General features: G+C 38.4%; 1 protein-coding gene across 2 annotated transcripts in view; it reads left to right on the forward strand.

Moving 5' to 3' along the window:
* Positions 1-1,395: 1,395 nt before the first annotated feature.
* The window catches only part of aplp2 (amyloid beta (A4) precursor-like protein 2), a 72,690-nt gene continuing 50,857 nt past the window's right edge, over positions 1,396-23,228 (forward strand). Inside the window, exon 1 of one of the 2 annotated variants that reach the window (XM_056765715.1) lies at positions 1,396-1,655. In XM_056765715.1, the coding sequence (XP_056621693.1) occupies positions 1,578-1,655 (78 nt within the window). In that variant the 5' untranslated portion in view covers positions 1,396-1,577. The remainder of the gene's footprint in view (positions 1,656-23,228) is intronic. The other variant, XM_056765716.1, reaches the window with a different exon arrangement.

Raw genomic sequence — 23,228 nt, forward strand, 5'->3', positions numbered from 1 at the left:
TGTTCAAGGGTGTTTATGCAGTTTAATTTAAAAATGTTGATTGATTTAACCCCGGTTCTTGTTCTTTAAGCAATAAACAAGCTATAACACATGATTTCAGATTTATTTGCATTAATCATAACATTAAGGTTAGGGGAACGTTCCCCTAACGTTAGAGGACTGTTCCCGTAACGTTAGGTGACTGTTCCCGTAACGTTAGGGGAACGTTCACGTAACGTTAGGTGACTGTTCCCGTAACGTTAGGGGAACGTTCACGTAACGTTAGGGGAACGTTCCCGTAACGTTCCCCTAACGTTCCCGTAACGTTAGGGGAACGGTATGGGGACGTTCCCCTAACCTATAGGGAACGTTCTTATAACGTTAAAAAAACTTTCCTGGAAAACCAACAGGGAACGTTAGAATATCTGTTCCGGGAACGTTCTGGGAACCATGCGCTAACGTTCCCAGAACGTTCCCGGAACCAAAAATTGTTTACTGGGAAGTTCACTAACGATCGCTTTCAGAATCGCAAAAGTGGACAAATGGCCATCTGGTGAATTATGGTAGAGGTAGAGGCACTATAATGCAACCTATTGCCAAAATGACAGGGTAAACTCAGAACCTCTTTCTACTTACTTTCGTTTTGTTTATATTATTTTATAGAATCCGTTGCATTCATTTCAACCATCGGATTTCAGTAACAAGAAATAGTATCATCGTTTTTATTCACAGTTGTTTTTTCTGGGAATGGAATGTGCTGGTAAATTATAAAAAAGAACCAGATAGAATAGTTTTTAAGTTGGACCAACAATGTTTTTCTCAAGTTTTCTGTAATCTGCTTTTCATCATGGAGTTGAAGTCATGCATTTCATTTTTTTAAAACACAAGCATACAGATTTTAAGGTCATGAGAAATTTCAGTCAGCTGGCCATAAATTGTGAAGAAAAATCTTATATTATCATATAATGTTGACAGTTAAATATTGTCGTTGTTACAGTGTTTTTGTATAAAAATCTGCCCCGAAAATATAAATATACAACTATTTAGATTTAGTCAATTAGCAGACGGTTTTAGCTAAAGCTACTTACAGAGAGTTCAGGGAGCATTGAGCGATATCTCATACAGGAGCAATAATACAATACAAATATATTTATATTTCAATATATTACATATAAAACAAGACAAAAAAACATGAAGACAATACATTAAATGTAAAAAGAAAACTGTTGATTGTCTTTATATCTATACATTTCGCCAACTTGTTGCAGTAAACGTGTTTTAATAGTTGCAATAACATTTTTTTACAATTAAACTTGTTCTTATTTGTGTGACAGCACGATGACCTCATTTCCGGTAGGTCCCGTTTCGGACTGTCGGTGGCGCGCTTGATCCTTTTTTAACACGAGCTGAACCTGCGGCAGGCGGAGACATAAAACGCGCTACATTCCTCACGCGCACGCAGGATCGTCTCACAGTGGGAAAAACACGAGAGAGAGCAAGTACTCGAGGATCATTTACAGAGCTCTTTTCACTTTCACAGCCGCTTTTAAGACTCCAGAGGCGGATAAATTGAGCGGTGTGTCATCAGAGATCAGCCGATGAAGATGGGTTTAGTCCCCGCCGTGTCTGTGCTTATTCTGGCGATCGCAGTGCCCAGCCTGGCCGGATACATTGAGGTCTGTACGCATTATCTCAACCTCTCATGTGGCGTAATTCTTTGATTTTCTAATACTTTGTACACTGGTGATTGTCTACTGACATTTGTCCTACTTAATTTTATATTGCTTAATCAAGGACTGTTAATAATAATTATAACAGCTATAAGTACAAATCTGTAAAGCCACTAGGCTAAACGGAAACTACAAAGTGTCCATGTCCCTATGTGTGATTTGCTAGATCAGCTCGGTGGGAGAAAATAAACATATTTATAACGGTACAGTAATCGCCAATGTGTATTTATTGTGTAGTATGAAACCTTGATTGAGTAAATGGATAACTGTCTTAAGCTGAGCAGTGAGGATTAAATGTTAAGCTGTCGTCTTGTCTTTTGTGTTTATATCTGGCTTTTATGTGCTATTGAATGGGAAAACTGCAATTGATTCTGTTTAAAGTCCTTGGAGGGGTGTCTCTGAAGATGGAGCAATTTTTTCAACACCTAGCTGTTTCAAATCCTCCTTTTTGACCCCATTAAACTTTAAAGCAGGAAAATTGCCCAGAATTTCTTTGGAAAATGTCCTTTTTTATCAAGGTTGGGATCAGAATCAAAGCTGGAATCTTACATTTGAAACGCTTCCTTGAATCTCAATATTTGCTAACAAAATATATTTATATTTGATGTATATTACAAAATATATTTGATATAAAAGATAGTTGAGTGAATTCAAATATTAAAATACGCCCCAGGGTTGCGTAGTTTTCTATTCTACTAATTTGGAGATTACATTTATGATTTGTTATTTTTTACACGCTCCCAAATCTTCCCTTGATGATCCTACAGGAAGGGACCTGTTTTTTTTTTAAGGTACCTCACCTGCACTCCTGGAGACTTTTCTTGTGCTTTTACATTAGTTTGAATGTAACTCTTCTTCTCTCTGATGGCACGTTCACCCAGTAAGATGTCAGCTGAGCTCTGCCTGCACGCAGGATTCATCTTATTATGAAATAATTATTTATAATGAGATCAATGCGCTGACATATATTATGAAATAATCTCTCGATGTACTTGTCTAATTGATGCATTTAGAGAGAAAGAAAATGCGTCTGACTCACGTCACGCTTACTGGGGAGGTAGGGCGATGCTTCTGGATTTGCATTACAGGGGAAAGTCAGAGAATCCTTTTACGTTCAGATCAATATTCTGACCCTATTGTATTTCTGTTATTACAGCTTTTCTCACTTTTAAGCATTTGACTCCTTGTATCCCAGATTGTGTTTACCTGATACCTTCTTAGGTGTTAGATTACAATGGTAAAATGTTATTTTGGGAGCATGTGCAGGCTGAGAGCAGGTTGGTTGAGGAGTGTGACGCTCGCTGGTGAGTCTCCTTGACCTCAGACCTGATCTCACGACAGGGGAAGTTCTCCAGGGGTGCTGCGCAGCCCGGTGTAATCGAAGCGTAAACTGCATTAGAAACCTGCGTATTTCAAAGCACCCCGTTTTTGTTTCGGTAGAGATGGAAATGATTACCTCTTTCCTTAGCCAGGTGTTGTGTAATTTATTTGGAAAAGATAACGTGTTAAAATCACACTGTGTGATGAGTGTTGGTTCTCTTCCGTGAGCTCAGTGAGGTGCTGCTGATTTGAGCTTGGATTTAGCGTTTTGTTTCCTCCGCTGTGCCAGTGTCCTTGTTTCATTCCATGGTTCCAAAGCAACAATATAGTCCCTGTTGAGATTATTCCTGATAACAAGCAAAATAAATAACAAGTAAATTACATAAGCTCACAAGTTAAAAGTATGTCTAGACAGTATTGTTTTGGGTTATCGTTACTTGGCTAAACTTAAAGGGATACTTCAACCAAAAATGAAAATTCTGTCATCGTTTAGACCTTCGAGTTGTTCCAAATGTGTATACATTTAACAGATCTCAACACCCATTGACTACCATAGTAGGAAAATCCAATAGGAGTCAATAGTGCCCTAGAACTGACTGCTGTCCTACATTCTTCAAAACGTGTAATTTTGTGGTCAACAGAACAAAAAAAAGAAAGTAATTTTTCCTACTATGGAAGTCAATGGGTGTTGAGATCTGTTTGTTTATAATATATGCATTATTCCAAATATCTCTCTCTGAAGTTTATAGACATTTGGAATAACTCGAAGGTGAGTAAACGATGAGAGAATTTTTTTATTTTTGGGTGAATTATCAGATTAAACGCGACAAAGTTACAGGACCCATTCAAATTGTTTATTGAATAAAATCAATGTACAATAAAATCAACTAATTGTTTTTTTAATACAATTATTATACAATAAAATATCATTAGAAATTGATATAAATATAAAAAAAAATGAAGTTACATTATTAGCAACTAGCCAAACGGATCAACAAACACAGACCGGAAGTTAACTTCAAGCCTGGCGCATGAAACCATCCATAGGCGGTCTTTACCTGACTGTTTTAAAGCTGGTTTTGCTTCAGGAGTCAGGACACACATCTTATATTGGACGTCAAGTGGCGACCCATCGTAGTACAAAAATTACTTTTAAACCTGAACGTTAAAGGGATAGTTCACCCTTCATTTATTCACTCACATGTCATTTCAAACCTTTAAGACTTTTTTCCTTTGAAGAAAACAAAAGAAGATATTTTGTAGAAAGTTTGTAACCAAACAGCATAGACGCCCATTGACTTCATTGTATGAACACAAAAAAATCTTTCCCAAAATATCTTCTTTTGTCTTCCACAAAAGAAAGAGTCCTAAACATGTTTTGAATCACATAAAGGTGAAGAAATAATGAATACATTTTTATTTTGGGCGCCAGCTGGCGCAATAACTAGTATTTTAACTGGTATTTTTTTTCTTGTTATAGGTAAATATTAAAGAAATGTTTATCGGACATAGTGCTAATTTCTCTTGAACTATTAGTTTATTCAAATTGTTCTGAAGCGTAAACTAATTAAACTGCCCATAACAAAACACAAATATTGCTGATACAGCATGCTGCCAACTAATGCAACACAGGGCTTGCTCAAATTTTATGGCACAAGCTCTGGCGTATACCAGCATATAAGGGTTGGAATAATTCTGAACGCATGAAACACAAAGTTCTGTGTACTCTGTTCACAGTTCTCCCAATCACTTCTCAAATTCAGACTCTGTGATCATTCATAAGTTATGAATTTAGTCTTAAACAGCTATTTTAACAAGAGAATACCAAGCCTGTTAATTTGTTTCTGTGAGCGGCTGGGAGACTTTGTGCTTTTCTGAGAGCCTCAGAGATGGTAAACAAAGTGTTGTGATTTCATTCTAGTGTGCTGGAGGGTTCACCTTGCTCTGGTTACTTAGTCTAGAAACTTTGTCTCACATGCTGTGACTCCGGGCTCTTTTAATGATGCATTGAAAATTTAAGCTTTTCAAGTCATGAGATTAAAAATGTATTCTGTTTACTTGCTTAAAGAGAGAGTTTGTCCAAAACGTCATGTATTCACCCTCATGTCATTCAAAACCTGTATATGACTCTTTCTTCTGTGGAACACAAAAGACAATATTTTGAATGTCTCAGTGGCAATGGATGCCAATGGGAGTCAATGTTGTTTGGTTATCCACGCTCTTCAAAATATCATTTGTGTTCTGCAGAAGTAGGAAAGTCCTGAAGGTGAGTAAATAATGAAAGAATTAAAATTTTTAGGTGAACTATCTCTGAGGTTTCAGTTGGAGTTTGCTCGAGCAGGCCTGACATATTACACACGTACATGTCAAAGCTTTAAGTCTCTGTCTTTTTTCGTCACCCCTGTGTTTTGTTACCCAGATAAAACAGAATTGAGTGTGTGCGAATGTGTTTGGTGTGTTTGGTTTGTTCGCAGGACCGATGGTGTCGGCACCCTTTGCCTCACAAGCCATTTGTATGCGGACTTCATTGTGTGGATGTGTTTGGAGGGCTTTTAATAGCATGCTCACTCCGGGAGTGATGAATGAATGCTGGTGAGGGGCTATTGTCAGCTTTGAATAGGTGCAAGCAGCTTGACCGCCACAAGGACCTGATTGGGACATAGATGCATGTATGTTTATCAGATACAATGACAGGCTGGAGATCAAATGGTAATTGCTTTATTGTACACTTCTCCGGATGCTAAGCTCCTTCCTGTGGTGGCGTTTTTCCTGGGCCGTTGTGAAGTCCTACTTGTTTTATAAACTCAACTTTTTTCTCACATTTTTTGCTCTGCTAGTTTTCTTTGTGGTTCTTGTTTAGCTCTGTTTGTGTTTCTTTTAGCAATCATTCATGGGCACGCAAAGAAGTAAATAGCTAAAAGCTTTCAAATGCTATTCAAATCGTAATCTCTGTAAACAAACGTGAATTTAAATGTATGTCAGCACTCTATTGTTGCTCGTCTGCGATTGGTACCATCACTTCCCTGTTTCCTAAAACCTGAGACGTGTTAACTCTGTCCCAATTCTCGTGCTTTAGGGCTGAGAGCTTAGAGATACACTTTCAATTATTTTACAAGTCTCATCACAAATCCTCTTAGCTGTAAGACACACTCTGTCCTCGACAGAAGAGAAGAAAACTGGCTAGTCTGCGACGGATGCTCCACCCTCCCATTACTGATATGATGCATGCACTCGATTCAAGCACACCTTGAAAGCCGCACCCTGGTTTGTGTAAGCCAAGATATGAGCAGTGCATTAGTCACTGACACACTTCCTGGCTTATCAGCACAGCAACTACAGTCCTTCCCTAAAAACACTAACAACAAACAGCAGGGATCATTTTACCAACTCCACTTTTTATTTTGTTTATATGATAGTTATGGGGATTTCAGACTTTGCCAATGATCCCCAAATAAGATGAGCTTTTTGTGAGGGATCCTATTTATAAAATACTTCCATCTATAATGTTTTATTTGTCAAACCTTTTATAGAAATATTTAAAATAAAATAAGTAGTATGATTATATGGGATGATATAAAAACATATATTACAAAAACATACTGTTATCTAACTTAAATAGTTGGCTACACTTGTATTCAACCCTGAAGATTTTCAAGTCAACTGTATTTGTACTGTAGCAACTTTCTGTAGCAAAGATATCAATTCTATGCATTTTATGCTCAAGCAGTTAAACACTAAATATTTAGTAGATTTAAACTGGACCCCAGTTTAAAAATCCCTGGTATATTGTGGAAAAATGTTGGCCTTTAGATTGGTCATTATCATTTAATATAATTTTATAACACATTTAATTAAGTTTTATTATATTGAATTAACAGTTTCTAATGTCAACCAAACTGTATTTAAAATTTCATCTCTTTTTATTTCATTTCGCCAAATTATAAACATTTAAACAGAAAAAAAGAAAAAAAAAATCTTTGCAAAATAATTGTAGCATTTTTTAAAGTTTTGCTTTATCAACTGCCTTTGTATTTCCATATTTCTGTTCACTTCAACAGAAGCAGTAAAGGCTTGTTCACACCAAAAAATAACTATGACGATCACTATTATAGCTTCCACACCAAAGGACTGTAAGTTACGTTACGTTTGGCCATTGCACATTGAGTCCGAAATTTCCCTCCGTAATAAAAAAATACGACCTCATGTTGTATCAATCACATTAACACACTGCCTCCGATATTTTCCTCCTTCATTAAAAGATTCGAACTGGGTTTGATTTTCTGCATTTTTTTCGCGTCCGTAGCAAGCTTTGACTTTTTGACAATCCAGAGACACCATACAAACGAGCCCAAATACGAAAAAAACTAATACGAAAATCTCAGACTGTATGTGCATTTAAGGCATTTGCCTTAAGCTCGCATTTTGCAGTTTCATATTTGATTGCATTGGGCTGTCAGTGTTTTTATAATTCATCTGCTTTTTCGCTACGATTACAGTTGTGGTGTGAATGCAGCCAGCTAGTCTCTTAAATTTCAATTTTAAAGTCATACTTGTATCCACTTATACTTATGTGGGCCTTCATTCTAATAGTAGTTGAGTTTGCTTATTCAGTTGAACTAGAAAACAATATAATGGCAGACAAACAAATTTGCTTTGGCCTCTAGTTTTTTGTTTTCCTTGAGCTTTTCTGTCTGTCTGTCTTATCTGTGCGATGGCTCCTGTGAATCGATCTGTCTGTGTCTCTTATCTTTCCTCTGTGTCATGCCTAAGCATGTCTGCTGTTTCAGGTCTTCCTTCAGGACACGCTGTATGGGAAGAAAGTCAAATATAGCAGCGTGTCAGGCAAGCCTTGCTCACATGAACCATCTAAATCTCCCGGGCGCCGCATTCGGTCTAATTATCCCGCTCGTATCCGGATGCTTTGCACGAGAGAGAGAGATGTGCACTGTTACCTCCTGCAGCTCGGCTCATCACAAATTTAGACTCTTCACCATCAAAGATGTGCAGAAACGGTTACGTTTGGCGTTTTTGCGCGAATGCCTGCAGTCCATTTCGGCCTTAACTGCACCGCAGAGATTTGTTGCTTCTTTTGTTGCTTTTGCAGGATGTGATAGATTTTGTGAAGAGGCTGAATATGTGCCGTCTTGCAATTTTTGTATACGGGGCCTGTACGCCTGTATCCTGCATCAGTGGTTGTGATTAAATGGGGTGTGAGTCATCTACCCTGCATGTGTTCACGTATGAATAAAACATTTGCTCTCTTATTAAGGAGCATGTTGTTCTGAAACACACAAACAGAGACCATCTTTCCTTCCGTTTCATCCTAACCATGTTTGCTTATGGTCCATATTTGCAGCCATCTGTATTTGTGGTGCGGCGTTTTAAGGTTGAACAGGATCTGCATGTTAGCCTGTTAGTGTGCTTCAGAGTCGTACTACGCTACTTTTGACCATGGATTTGTAAAGTATTCAGTTTGCAACTTGAAGCAATGTCAACCTTTAATTTTAACAATAACTTTTTGTCTTGTCTGTTGTGTCTATCATATGAATTGTGGAATATATAGTTGTGTGACTCCTATAGTTTCTCTCTTGTCCATCAAACTGCATGTTCGTTCTCATGTAGGAACGAGAGCAAATAAATCTGGGAATAAAACAACCCTGGTTGACTTTAATTTGCATGATCAAATGTGTTTGTAAATTTTGCGGTGGAGATGGCTTGTTGTGCTCATTTGAATTCGGCCCTGGCTTTGATTTGTAGCCCCTCCTGTGTTGCGGTCTTTTTGAATTTTAGCAGTCGGTCTCATTCAGAAGGGCTTTCATTCTTCTACGTTTGGGTCAGTGACAGCAGCCATTGTATTTATTGAGCACCGTGGTCTTGACTTGGTTTGTTTGTCTTTATCTTACCATGGAATGACCAACCACTACCTCTCTCTTAAGCAGACAGTATGAACTCTGCCACCCTTTCTAGTCCAGTTGCCATAGCATGTTAGTGTTTGTAAGCCAGCTGGTCAATGACTTTGGAATTTTATTACTTCACTATTTATACAATTAACTCACTTTTGATAAGAGTCATCATGATCTGACAGGGAACAGTGACTGGTGAGGTTGCAATACACGGTTATTTAGAAAATAGTCTTAAAGTATTACATTCAAATGAAATCACTCTAGCCAGCTGCTTTACAGAGAAACTAAAAAAGACTTTGTTACTCTATTGCTGCTTAATCAGCAACTTCTGTCTTGGCGAGGCTTTCCATAGGAAAAAAGGGCCCTACTCCATTAAATATGTTGGTCTTTATGTCTTTTGGTTGGATAGGGTACGTTAACAGTAGAACAATGTAATAAAAAACAAAGAAGTGCAATTTTTAAATGTTTTTCAGACATTGTCAAAACTTTCCCTGTTATTATGGATCTGCAAATTGATTAAAATGTTAAATTATGCTGTATTATGTGTCCTAGATAATGTCACTTTGTTTTTACAAATTTACGTTTTTGTAGTTTACACCGAGATGATACTAGCCTAAAAGCCTCATTTTCAAACACTTGTACAGTGAAAACAGTTTTCACATTTTTGTTGTTGTATTAATGAACAGTCAAAAGTTTTGAGTTTTTAATTATACACTGTGTCATGTAAACAGCCCCAAAGTGTTTGTCTGTCATTTAGATTTATTTGGAGTTCATCTGGACTGCAACCGTGGTAGTAGGATCCCTAACACCCAATAGCAGTTCAGCTTTGTGGATAAAGTTTGATTTGGTCTAATTACAATTACACATTTGATACTTTTTAATTAAAGGACTGACTGAGCATACATTCCAAGGCTCACACTTTATCAGTATCTGCATTCCCTGGGAATCAGTCTTTGCATTATTGATGCAATACTCGATCAGTTGAGCTACAGGAACACTGGCGTTCTGAAGCAGGAGAGGAGAGATGGGGATGTTGAAAATATTGTATCTGGTGAGGTGCGTGGAGGGCAGATCAACTCTCTGTAACCGTATACACCCCAGAGACCCGAATCTGCTCTGCTGAACCACCAAAAGCACAGCCAAAACTGATACAGCACTTTCGGCAAAACAGATGGAGGCTGAGAACTCCGCGGGCTGCACTGCAGCCTCTGTATCCTGACCTCTTAAATCCAGCAGCTTCTGGATAATCCATAAAGAGGAAAGTCTGATTTTCGGAAAAGTTCGGAGGTCAGCGTCTTCAAACCGGTCTGTTATTAACAGCTTGTGGGTCTGTTTATGGAAAGGGCGACTCGTGAAAGTCTCAGAGCTGCTGTCATTGGTGGCAGGGACCGTGGAGAAGTGTCCAATCTAAAATCACCGCAGGCAGGGTTCTAATGTAGCAGAGGAGAGCGGGAAGAGATTAAGGAGCCTTTGAGAGAGGCCTGCAGCCGGATGCCTGTCTCTGGGAGATATACGACGGCCTCAGAAGTGGAACGAGTATGCGAGACGGGTCGGTGCTGGCCGAATGGAAAGGTTTAAAGCAGAGAAATGGGCTGATGCAATGTGCCATGGAGAATATGTTACACGCATTCAAAACAGTGGAGGTGCGCTCTCTAGGGAATTTAAAGCACAACTCATGGGAGGCGTTGCCCTTATTGTTTCGTTCCTTCTGCAATCTGCACATGGAAACTAGTGTGACCTGGGTTGCACCAGCCATTTTGACCCCTCAATCATACTGTTGGGGAAAATAATCCACTTAATTTAGAAGTGTAATTTGTGCTTGGCCATAGAGCAAAGAAAAAAATTGTGGCTGGCCATGTAAAAACACGAAAGCGAAGGCCTTTGCCAAATGCTTGTGCAAGCCATAAGTGGTGATCAACTTGCCAACGTCTGCCTTGAAGCAAATCAAACAGGCAGGCATCCAGGTGGTAGGCACTTTTAAGATCATTTGTTTGACCTTCTTATGGGTATGATCATGTTTTTTAGCATTTCTGGGATCGTTTTTGCTATTTAATCCAGCCAATTATCACAATTAGCTTTTTAGCAATTAAATAATTAAACAATTTATTTGAGTGTGAAATGACTAAAATAGGGCACAATATACTGTACATATACATATTGTTTTTTAACCGCTGTTTGATCTGTAATTTGCGAATAATGCATTGAAACTAGTGGTGCAACGGGATCACAAAACTCACGGTTCGGATCATAGTACAGATTTTGGTTCATGGATCAGATCATTTTTCGGATCGTCAAATGTAATTGTCAGCATAGTTTTATTATTATAATATAACATATATAATTTATTTTCTAGGCTTTTTTTAAAGCACAGTATGCATGCAATATTTAAAATAAGGTAAAAGTATAACAAATAAATATGATATAAACCTGCAGTCAGAGTCAATTGCTAACAAATAGATCTCTGGAGAGATTTCGCTCAACTTCGCAAATGCGATACTGAATTAGCTACGAATCAAAATTTATGAAGTGGGGCGCATTTCAGTTTTTTTGGTGGATCGCATATGGCGCATTGGATCATGTAATAAACTGCTGCGTAAGGCTAGCTGTAAAGTTAAAGTTAAGATATACACAAGAATGCGCTTTCATATCATTCTCTGTGAGATCCTGGTGATCTGTTTCACCATTAATTGCAACAAAAATGTCCGTAAAATTACTGGAGAATGTCTTTACAGAAAATTACCAGTTCAGACTACTGATTACTTGTTAGTTGTTTTTTATTGACATTTACATTTCATTTACATTTAGGCATTTGGCAGACGCTTTTATCCAAAGCGACTTGCATTGCTTTATTCTATACATTTTACATAGGTATTTGCAATCCCCTTGGATCGAACCCACAACCTTGGGTTGTAAATGCAATGCTCTTACCACTGAGCTACAGAAAAGCTTGAATTGAAAGCCAAATGTGAATCGGACTGCAATAATATAGGTAGCTGATTGGATAAGCAAATAAATAAATGAAAAGGAGCAGGAAATCGGTCACAAAAAGGTCTAGCGGAGCCCCCATGTTATCAAAATCGACAGATCTCCGATTTCTAAGATAATTGTTAAATCGATGTATGCAAATATGGTGTTTTAAATAGAATGCCCTCCAGACATCAAATAACTCTGCTTGCTATAACACAAAGGAGATATACTCGGCACATTACCTTCTTAAAGAGACAATAAATTCCAGACGCAAAGCCTGAACAGATTGTGAAAAGTTTATCGCTGTCTTTATTGTGAGGTCTTTTATCATTCGTTGCTAATTATAATGAATTCCAGGCTGGCAGCTGACTCCTCTATTTTCCCTGCTGCCACCCAACATGACATCACTCCCGACGTCTCTAACAACAATCTTTAGCCAGCCTTATTCACTGCAGAAGATAACATGGAACGCCTCATATCCCGCTCTTTTTGAGTGGAAACAGGATGTTTGAGTTTTGATGCATTGTTTTGGGGGTTGATTTTCAGTGAGGAGTTTTAGACCGAGAAATAGCTTTGTTTCAGTTCACTGTAAGCTGAGAAGAGTCATCTTGTATAGTTTGCAGAAAGAGACAAGGTGATTGGAGACGAGGCCTGGGGCTGGGAATGCATAAAGACACAAACACGCATGACTCAGCTTCTCAGGGAAACATCAAGGTTGTATTTCAACCCATAACGAATGGAATTCTATCCATTAAAGGGATACAAATGCCAAATCTTTCATCATTTATTCACCCTCATGTCATTCCAAACCTGCATGACTTTTTCATTCGTAGAGCACAAAAGAAGATATTTTGAACAACTTTGTGGACCAAACAACATTGATTTCCATTTGTATGGACATTTCTCAAACTAGCTTTCTCCAAAAAGCTTCTACACTTATGTATAATCAGGAATAATCTTATGTATTATGTAATAACCCACGAATATCTTCTGTAAAGTTGAATCTGCATATTAAACTAAAACAAACCATCAAAACAATCTCCCTTCACCTCCCCGCATCGCGTTAATCTTCTGTAGTAATACATTACACGCATCCGCTTACATGCATCTCATCCTCCTCCTCTCAGCTGCAGAGATGAACAGATTCCAGATTCCATTCATCACCATTGTTCCCTCAGCGTGATAAAGATGGCCGCCCGGCGCTCCCCTCCAGTACCTCAGGGAAAACGGCGTCTGCGTGTGCGGTGCCGAGAGAGCCGCTGTTCTCCTGCTGTGTGCTCGCCAATGGGGGTGGATCAAGAGGCTTAATGATCCGTTTAACCTCGACCTTGAAGGGTTGCGAGGCGGGCGGAGCTTCAGATGAGGGGAGATTCATTGGCGCTGGGCGGTTATGGGGTGTATATTTCTTTCATTAGATTCATTTTTCTTCCTTCCTCGCACCTCCTCCCTGTTTCTCTTCTGCGTTGTTATTAATTGTCAGATCTCCTCCCTTCCTTTTTAAATGGCAGTACTGGGTTGTCGATTGTTTATCATGTTATTGAATAATTTTGTTGATGGGCACAGTGTATCTCCAGCGCTCTTTGAAATGATTTGAATATGTTTAACAATATGTACATGTGTCCGATTGTAATTCATGGTGCTTCGTAGACTACTGCTTATTATAGGATCACACCCTATGCCAGGGAGCCATAAAGCGGGCGTAACACACAGGGTTTCTGTCAATCTCATATTAATCTTGAGTAACTATAGAGTAGGTCAACCAAACAGAATTCCAGGAAATACATATTTGGACCCCGTGACGGACAAATGTACATGTTCAAAAGAGTATGGCGCATCCCTGGCATCACCATGGTAACATGTATGGAGAAACATGGTCATCCCATGGTACATTTTTGTTTGTGTCTCATTCACTTTTTTTCACTGTAAGGTGTTTCCGTGTGATATGGACAGAGCTGGTGTTCTCTGATAAGGTTTGGTTCCTTTTCAAACACACTTCCCCTCAGCTTCCATTGTCTCACTCCTCTGAGGTTTTCACAGATAGAACAGATTTTTTCTGATTTCTCACTGCTGTCAGGTCAGTTTCTTCACAGATACGTGAACTCTGGCAAAAGCTGTTCACAAACTTATTTGCACGCATTCCAGAGCTCCAAACTTCATTACATTGTAACAATGTTTGTTCTGCAACGTCTTCTGTCTGTCTGTGTTTCTTTTTAATCTTCCTCTGTCCTCCATGTCATGCATACTCAAACTGGCCTGGTTAAAAGTCCAGTAGGTATGCAAACGCATACATACTACGCATACTGTTTCAGCAGTTTCATGCAGATCTTCTGTATGCGTAGAATACCCAAAAGACCCCTTTGCACTTGCTAAAATGCGCAGCATGCAACATTACATCCCTGCACTGTATCCCACAATGCAATGTTGTACTCGACTGTCCCTGCTGTTTTCATTAGAACAGAAGAATTTACTTTTATTTATAACTAAACTAGATTAAAATGCAAAATAACAATAGATTGTTTATCATAATGAGATGAAATGACAAACTCCTGTTTGAAACACATTCATTCTGTAATAAAGAGTCAGGTCATCCAAAAACTATTTTTTTTATTGTTTACTCGCCCTCATGTCATTCCAAGCCTGTGTAACTTTTTCTTCTGCAGAACACGATAAGATATTTTGAAGAACATTGGTAACTGAACGACATGCGCCCCCATTGACTTCCATTGTATGAACACAAAACCGCTGAGACATTTCTCATATTATCTGCATACTGCAGTCATATACAAGTTTTGAATGACATGAGAGTAAATAAATGTTAATAGAATTTGTATTTATGGGTGAACGATTCCTTCAATAAAGCAAAAAAATCCACTTGTGCGTGTGTTGTTTACACTTTGTCAGTGTTGATGTTCTCAAAGTTGCGAGCTTGTATCTCACTGCATGCTGATAAGTCCAGGACGTGGCCGTACGAGAGGATGAGAGAGAGATTGCCGGCGTCTGGCGCAGTGAAATGAGCACAGGTCATTTCTCAGAAATCCCAAGGTCTGTGCTCGGAGATTAGGCGTGCGAACAGCAGGCCAGACAGAGCCCATGCTGCGACTTAATCCTGTTCTTTTAAATGCAGAGAGACAAGCAAACAATGTGAAAACAAGCACTCTAATGACTGCATTCACAGTAGTGTTCACTAAACCTCCCAAATCTCCTCTTTAAGATGCGCTGGATTTCCCCGCTAAGACCCTAGACCTGCTGCAGGGGGCGGCTCAATAGAGACAGCGTTATTGAAGTTACAAACGAAGAATTAGATGTTTGTCTCTTAAGAGGGCCGACCCAAGCCTTTACGGGGCCCTAAGCAGAAATTTATTTGGGGGTCCCCCTGTGCCCTCAATACAATTGACTATTGTCAATGTTTGATTATTTGCATGCATACTTTAAACCTAATCCTATTAGTTGTAGCTGTGTTTGGGATGAAGGAATGTCATAAACCTTGCTTTACAAGTGTATTTTGATTGTCAAAACTTTTGATAATTTCGTTACTTCCAATTTTAGGTGAACTGTCCATTTTAAATTTTAAGCACCGACCATACTAAGGTTGTTGAATTTATTGTTCAATGCATTTGACTATTTGCAAAGATTTTATTATTAAAATCCGGTTTATTTTATTTTAACCACAACCTATAAACACCCTTTTGAAGGAGACATCATATGAGAAAACCCCACTTTTTTGTGTTTAAGTGCTGTAATCGGACCCCGGGTGCATCTAGCAACCCAGAAAACCCAGTAAGTTTGTTTTGGTGTGCCTTTCCCTGCAAGCATGTGAGAAATCGAACAGTTCAGATTTTCTCTCAGAAACCATAAGTAAAATCCTGCGTGTTTGTGCGAATCACTTCAAACCGGAGTGCTTTTTCAACCTGTCACAGCACAAGCAGGATTAGCTTCAAAGTTGTTCCTCAAGAGGGATCGAGACCAAATGAACTAGACAAAACTGCCGATGGGGGTAATATTTATCAACAGTCTGAATTGACGTAAATGTACCGTATATAGGAGGATAATTAGTATATGATAGAGAAGGGAGCCACGGTCAGTCAAGGGCTTAATAGAACATTCAAAGCCAGTGTTAAACTTACTGTATATAAGTGCAGATGGACACTTGGAGTTTATCTTTATGAATGTTAAAACTTTATGTGAGTTAATATGTTTAGCTTTGGCAAGCTGTTTGTTTTGCTAATGAACAAATATAATGCTAACTTAACAAATAATTATAAACTTCACGAATCACGCACATTACATATTTTTCATCTAAATCATCATTTTGTCATTTGCATCAAGAAATACTGTTTGATGTTCAACATTTTTATCATTAAACACAAAACGGTTTAAATTACGTTTGTTCAAAAGCATCTGCCAAATGCGTAGATGTAAGTAATGGTTTGGGTTTAACATGAGCTTTACTGACCACATATGTTGCATATCGGAAAAAATAATTTTGGCTTGTTAAAACACCAAAAAATGAATACAATAGAAGTCTATGGGGGAACACATTCCAAAGGGGTTTTGAAAGCATAAATAGCAGTGTTTTAGTTTCATAAAGCTTTCATATATTTTGGTACAACAGAGTGTGTGCTGTTTGAGCTATAAAAGTCAAAATAATTTTCTCAGTTGTGGGATTTTGTGTTGAGTTTGTGTTGAACTTTCCATCGTAAATTCATTACTGTAAACCTAATGTAACAAACTAAGAGACGAATTGCACATTCAGAACCTTCCCCCATTTCGGCCTTTGGTCAGTTTAACAGATAGTCCCACCTCAGAATCATGCCAGTTGTTGATCTAACATTGTTTGACTGTTCAAACAAACGCCACAGCATTTACACTCTTCAGGATGTCAACATACAAATAGCTTCCATATGGTTGTCTTTGCGGATTAAGATGGCACAGGGGAAAGCTTTCCACAGATTTTACATGGAGCTTAAAATTGTATTTCACCCAGAATGTCCCTTTTAGGATATTTTAGCATAGTAAACTCAAACACACAGTGGTTTTGAAGCTAGCCGGACATTTATCCACTACTTGATCCGCCTTACCAAATAAGCGGAGGATTATTTAGAAGTAAGAGGAGAATCTCTAGTGAAGATGCACCACACAGAAGTGATAATAAGTGGAATGTCTTGAGAATGATGGTACGAAGATTTTGACACGCTTAAGGATGGCAACGATAAGCACAGGGTGGGTGGCTATCGTGTTGGGGCCGGTTTGGTTGTGGCGTGCCAGTCACCGCCATCTCCTGTGGGAAAACGTTATTTCTGTCATCACATCTGGCACGGTGATGTCAGGAGCGTAATCCTCTCTGAGACACGTGGACGCTAATCCTGGATTGTGAGGGCGGAGAGGTTCAACCCGTGACATGGCACATGGTTCACTTTTGAGGAAGAATCCAAGCCAGAAAACAAGAGCGCTCATGCATCTAAAAAGTTTGACAACACTGAGGGGGAAGATGATCTGTCAGCATTTGCTGTCTGGATGAGAATGTCAATGAAATTACAGAGGAGAACACACACACTCGCACGTGTCCTTTTTAAATGCCAGCTGATTTAAAGCGGTCATATACCACAGATTTTATTATTTTAGCTTTTCTTTAAAGTCAACATAATGTTTCAGGAACAAGACTCATAATTTACTTGCTCATGACCTTTTGAAATAAATCAACTGTTTTTGCTACTGTATCTGTGACGTCTCGGTAGTTGACTTTTGTTGTGATTGGCTGAATTATGAGGTTTGCGAATGGTGTACCTTTGGGTTAGGTGTTAGGTCCGATACAATTTCGACTCATTTATCCTATTTCACCAGCCTTTCTGCAGAGACACCATCACATTGTGACATCAAACTCAAATTGTTCAGATTAATCTACATTTGCTTATTTTAGTGTCTGGATCTCTTTGGAAGAAAAGCAGGATGCATGCTCTGCTGCAGGTGTTTATACTCATGCTACATCACCTCAGCATTTGGTGAACCTCTCCACGTCTATTTTTCTAGATTTCTGTAATAATAGTGCTCTGTTGGAGTAATAGGATCTAGGGCTGCACATGATATATATAAAATATTGCAAATATGCATATCGCATTTCCAATTACTTGAAATAACATATCCTACGTTCTAGAACAGTAAAACATGTTCTCTTTCAGACATTATAGTAAAGTTTTCTTTCTTTATGATCAGGTAATATTTTTTTCAAATAATATTTAGGCCAATATTTTAGTTTATTTCAATAAACAAAAATGTTTTCTTTAGTTTAGTAAACTCTTGAAACCTTAGACCGGTGCTGGTGTACCAAAGTAACCCATAAACTTCAATGGCTTTAATGTGGATTAAATATTACAATGTCCTAAAATAAGCTGGGTAAAGTTTTGAGTCATATATTTTTATTTATTTCTCCCTTAAATCACCTGCTTGGTCTCCAACTTTAAAACTGAATGTACTGGTTTATTATTATGGCTGTAATGTTTTTGATGGTCACAGGTTTGATTGTTTTGTCTCATCAGCGTGTCACAGAGAATGCCTGAAAACAGATGGTTCATTATTACAAACCCGTTCAAGTGAAACTTTAAGGGCCTTCCATATCCAAAACAAGTCTTTTGTTTCAGATGAAGATTGCTAGTTATTGCGAAAGTGTGATCGCAGCTAGTCATTTGCGGTCAGCGGTGCGTTTAATTTTAAAGTCGCATACACTCGAGCTTGCTGTTTTATTGGGCTGTGTTTTTTAGGCAGGCTCGCCAGAGTGGTTTTCACTGCAGTGGATTGAGTGTCGCTATGAAACGGTATTTTTAGTCCTCTCAACCATTCTGCTGAATTCTGGGAGCGAGTGCGCTTGCAGAGCCTGGCCGATTTCTCACACGTCGAGGGGAGAGACCGGAGCAGAGCGCGAAATAAGCACAGGAGTGATTGCTCTGTCGCTCAGCCCTGTGGCTTTCTTTTCTTCCGCCTCTTTTCGTCTCGTCTGGAAAGTCACATTGATTACTTTAATAAGGTCGTTGTTGGCTGTCTGTTGTCAGATGGCTCTTAAACTCTTTCATATCAACACCCCGGAGTAGCGAATTGGGAAATGTGTCTGTCATTTGCTGTCTTTACATCTGTCACTCTATTTGTTTCTGCTTTCCATCATTCCCAACATTTTTCCAGAACCAAGTAGATTTATTCACGCATTTGTTTTGGTGTTTTTATCCAAAGTGTATTCTTTACATTGTACTGTGGTTTCATGAGGACCAGGACAGACCATCTGAGGATTTGTCTGTGTGTGTTTGTGTGTGTGATGAGACTATGTGATCAAAACCGGTGTATGCAAGGCGTGTTGGCTTAAGGTAAGAGTCTTATGAGTCTATAGGAGCACGTGTGTGTGAAAAGTATGTCAGTGTGTGCCGAAGGGGATACTGCTCTTCTTTTGGTCTGCTTTTAGCATCTCACACACACTTGCTACTGTTGTCCGCTAAGCACACTTTAGTTTGACACACATGAACTGATCTTTGAGATTCTGAAATGCTTTTGAATAGATCTGCTGTGTCCGAGCACCAGAGTTTGATCATCTTGTTACGGCAGCCGTATCGTGCTTTTGCGCTTTATAAGGTCCAGGCAAAACAAACACGCTCTCGTACACGCTGCTGTGACCTCTGCAGTCTCCTCTGTGTACTTGTAAAGGTTAAGGACTGAATGGCTGAACATGCTGGGAAGAGTCTGACCAGTCAACTTTGACCTCTGAAAGTCACACTCAACCTGTGTGCTATATTCACAGTGTTGGCATGTGGTATTTTCCCTTACTTTTAAGACATCGGGCGGTTTGCTTTGGAGTAAAGTGTTGGTATTCATGCAAGTCTTTGCATGTTTACATTATTCGACTTGACAAAATTCTCCTCAGGATGCCGTTGACCGCATTTCACCTGAAGAGAAAACTTTATTGTAAACATGTCAGATGTATTGTAATGAATTGCATTCTGACACTTTTTGTAACTCAACTAGGATTAAATCGAGCCTGCAAAGTTTTTATTATGTCTGTGTGGGTTTGTTTTGCTGGACAAGGGTGTGTGTTTTCCGGATATTTCTGCGCTGGTAATTTAGGAGTCCTAGCTTGTTTTGGCTTTAGGGAAATGCAGCTGCGATTGTAATGTGCCAGATACACAGCCACTCTCTTTTTTCTCTCTCTCTTGCACACTCTCTCTTTCTCTATCTTTGTGTGCAAATAGCTCAGATGCCTCTGAGGTGTTTCCATAGAGATGAGGACATTTGAACAAGTCGTCATTTATGTCAGCCCAAGACGAGCTTGAGAACACACAGGTCCCTCCTCTGATAGAAAATCTCTCTGTAACTTGTACCAAACCCTGGCGAGCCGTCTCGCTGTCTAATGCATACTTACATAGACATCTTAATCATCATGGAGCCCCCCAAGTGACTGATTTGGAGCACTCGATCACTTGGGAGACAGCAACTTTGCATGTCACATAAATAGAGCTCTTCACATGGGGGAGACCGACACAATAGAGTTCTCCAATTAGCATAGCTAATACTCCTAGCATAAAAATGCATCTACAAATATTTTTTAAGTTATTAAGTCTTTCTCCCACAGTGTTTTTTAAAGTTGTCAAACAACGCAACCTTCACGGTCATATATGTCCTCTTTCCCCAAATGCGAACGTCTCTACTGGCAGCAGTGAAACTTCGCCCACCGCCATCATCAAAATATATAGGTAATTTCTTGTCAAATCAACAAAATTTTGAATATTTCCATGGCTTGAATTTTTTATTCTTAAAGAAGCAAGACAAGCAAGGTGAATTGTTATCAAGTAATGAATTAATTTGTAGAGTGTGGAAAAAATGACAATTTTTACTCTTAAGTTTGCAAAAATTAACAGATATTGATGTTTATAGAATAAAATGTCCTTTTTAGCCCCTATAATGTGGCTCCAAATTTTTTGCGAATATTGTAATTTTTACCTCCCTCAACAAATAAATTGATTAATTTCATATTTTGTTTTTCATCAGTACTGATTTTGGTCTTGCTTTTGTAAAAATGGATTGAGGCAGGGACCTCTGGTTGAGTTGACACGGAATGACGGAATGTATTTTTACTTTGTTACTTTTTTGAAAAAAAGTTGTAATATCTTGAAAATGCAAACATTCACACATCAAAATAATGCAAACATTCATATTCAAAAGAATGAACAGAAGCTCTGCTTCAAAAGCCGCCCAAAAATTATTTTGGTGTCAATATTTTTTATTAATAAACACTTGAGGGAATTTTCTAAAAATACCAACAAAGTTTTTTACTCTGATTCAAAACAGTGAATTTGTTGTTTTTTGGATTTATAGATGTTATACTCTTCAAAAATATGTATAATATGTGTAATAGCCCCCCTTTAGTATAGCACTGAAATTCTGGAAAAAGTTGGAAAACATGTCAATGACGGGGAAGAATTGTGTCATAAATGACAAAAAATCTTGTCAATTTTGAGGTTATAGTTAAACTGATTAAACAAATTTATTTTCACTTTTCATGCTGTTTATACTCTGCTTGCTTGGCATCTTGAATTATTATTGTTTTACTGAGCTAGTCAGATTGCATTATGGGATTGCCATCTCTTTAGAGAAATCAAGCAATGTCTGAAAATCAGGAAAATGTCTATCAAATGATGGATTAATGCTTCCGCTTGACTTGAAACAGACTGTATATGGTGGGCGTACATATGATGCCTAAATAGACAGCTTGGTTCTGGGTCTCTCTACAACAGTAAACTTGTTTCATAACAACAATACATTGTTTGTTCAAGACATAATTACACTTGTACGAAATCTGAGATTTTGGATAATAAGGTTTCTTCCAAACCATGAGTGCAGCCCTGTAATAGAATGAAGCATTGTATTGTACATGTGCGTTTGAGCGATGATTTCTCAAAAATAATGACGAGATTATGTGATCATGTGATGTCCAGGGCTTTGCATAGTTACGTGCCAGACTTTGCTCTTGTACTTTTCCACTGTGTGTGTGTGTGGTCGCAAAGGTACATTGCCAGACCTCCTGTGATGGGGAGCTAAGACTAATGAACCGAAGGTGTCTCTCTCTCTCTCTCTCTCTCTCTCGCTCACATCATGATGAGTACAGCTGTCTGTGAAAATGTCTCGCGTCACACCGATCTGCTTTACACCCCTGTAGAGATGACCTTGTGTTTCCTGTGACATTGGCCAAGTATTCCAGAGGACACCGATGATTTATTGAGGGATCTCAGTGTGTTGTTTGGGTGTGGATCAGTTTTTGCTCTGAAATGTATTGGGACACATAAGCCACACTTAAAAAATGCATGACTTTATTACTTTAGATATGCTAAAATATCAAAGAAAGTAGCATTTGCTTATAAATAATGCCCGAGGTTTCCTCAGGACTAGCTTCACTTCTCTGAGGTGTTTTTATAACGACAAACCAACTGGTCGTTATTTTTAGTGGATGTGTGGAGTCGCGTACACAGTCAGGTTCACAGGTGTTGAAGTGTAATAAACTAGGGTGCATTTCATTACATTAAAGGAGTAGTTCACTTTCACAATAAATGTTCAGGATAATTTACTCGCCCTTATGTCATCCAAGATATTTTTGTATTTTTTCCTGTGTTGAAAAGAAATGAAGGTTTTTGATGAAAACATTCCAGGATTTATCTCCATATAGTGGACTTCAATGGACTCCAAATGGTTGAAGGTCCAAATGACAGTTTCAGTGCAGCTTCAAAAGCCTTTTCATCTATACCAGACGATGAATAAAGGTCTAGTCATTAAAAAAAGAAAAAAGATATATCCTTTATTAACAGAAATGCTTGCCTTGCTCTGTTCTGCTATGCGGGTTCATGACTTTCTTAAAATACGTTATTACGTTGAAAAGGTCACGCTTGACATAGGCGGAAGTACTGAGTCGGTGTTTATAAGTTAAACGTGCAAGTTTTCAATGCATGTACGTATTATGTGAAGTCATAAACACGCATCGCAGAACAGAGCAAGGGGAGCATTTATGTTTATAAAGCATATACATTTTTTTTTTGAAAATTATCAATCGTTTCACTAGATAAGACCTTTATTCATCGTCTGGTATCGTTTAAAGCCCTTTGAAGCTGCACTCAAAATGTAATTTTGACCTTCAACCGTTTGGAGTCCATTGAAGTCGACTATATGGAGAAAAATCCAGGAATTTCTTCATCAAAAACCTTAATTTCTTTTTGACTAAAGAAAAAAAAAAAAACATCTTGGATGACATGAGGATGAGTAAACTATCAGGAAAATATATTTTGAAAGTGAACTACTCCTTTAAGTG

Source organism: Triplophysa dalaica, chromosome 14, assembly GCF_015846415.1.
Source record: "Triplophysa dalaica isolate WHDGS20190420 chromosome 14, ASM1584641v1, whole genome shotgun sequence".
Lineage (NCBI taxonomy): Eukaryota > Metazoa > Chordata > Actinopteri > Cypriniformes > Nemacheilidae > Triplophysa > Triplophysa dalaica.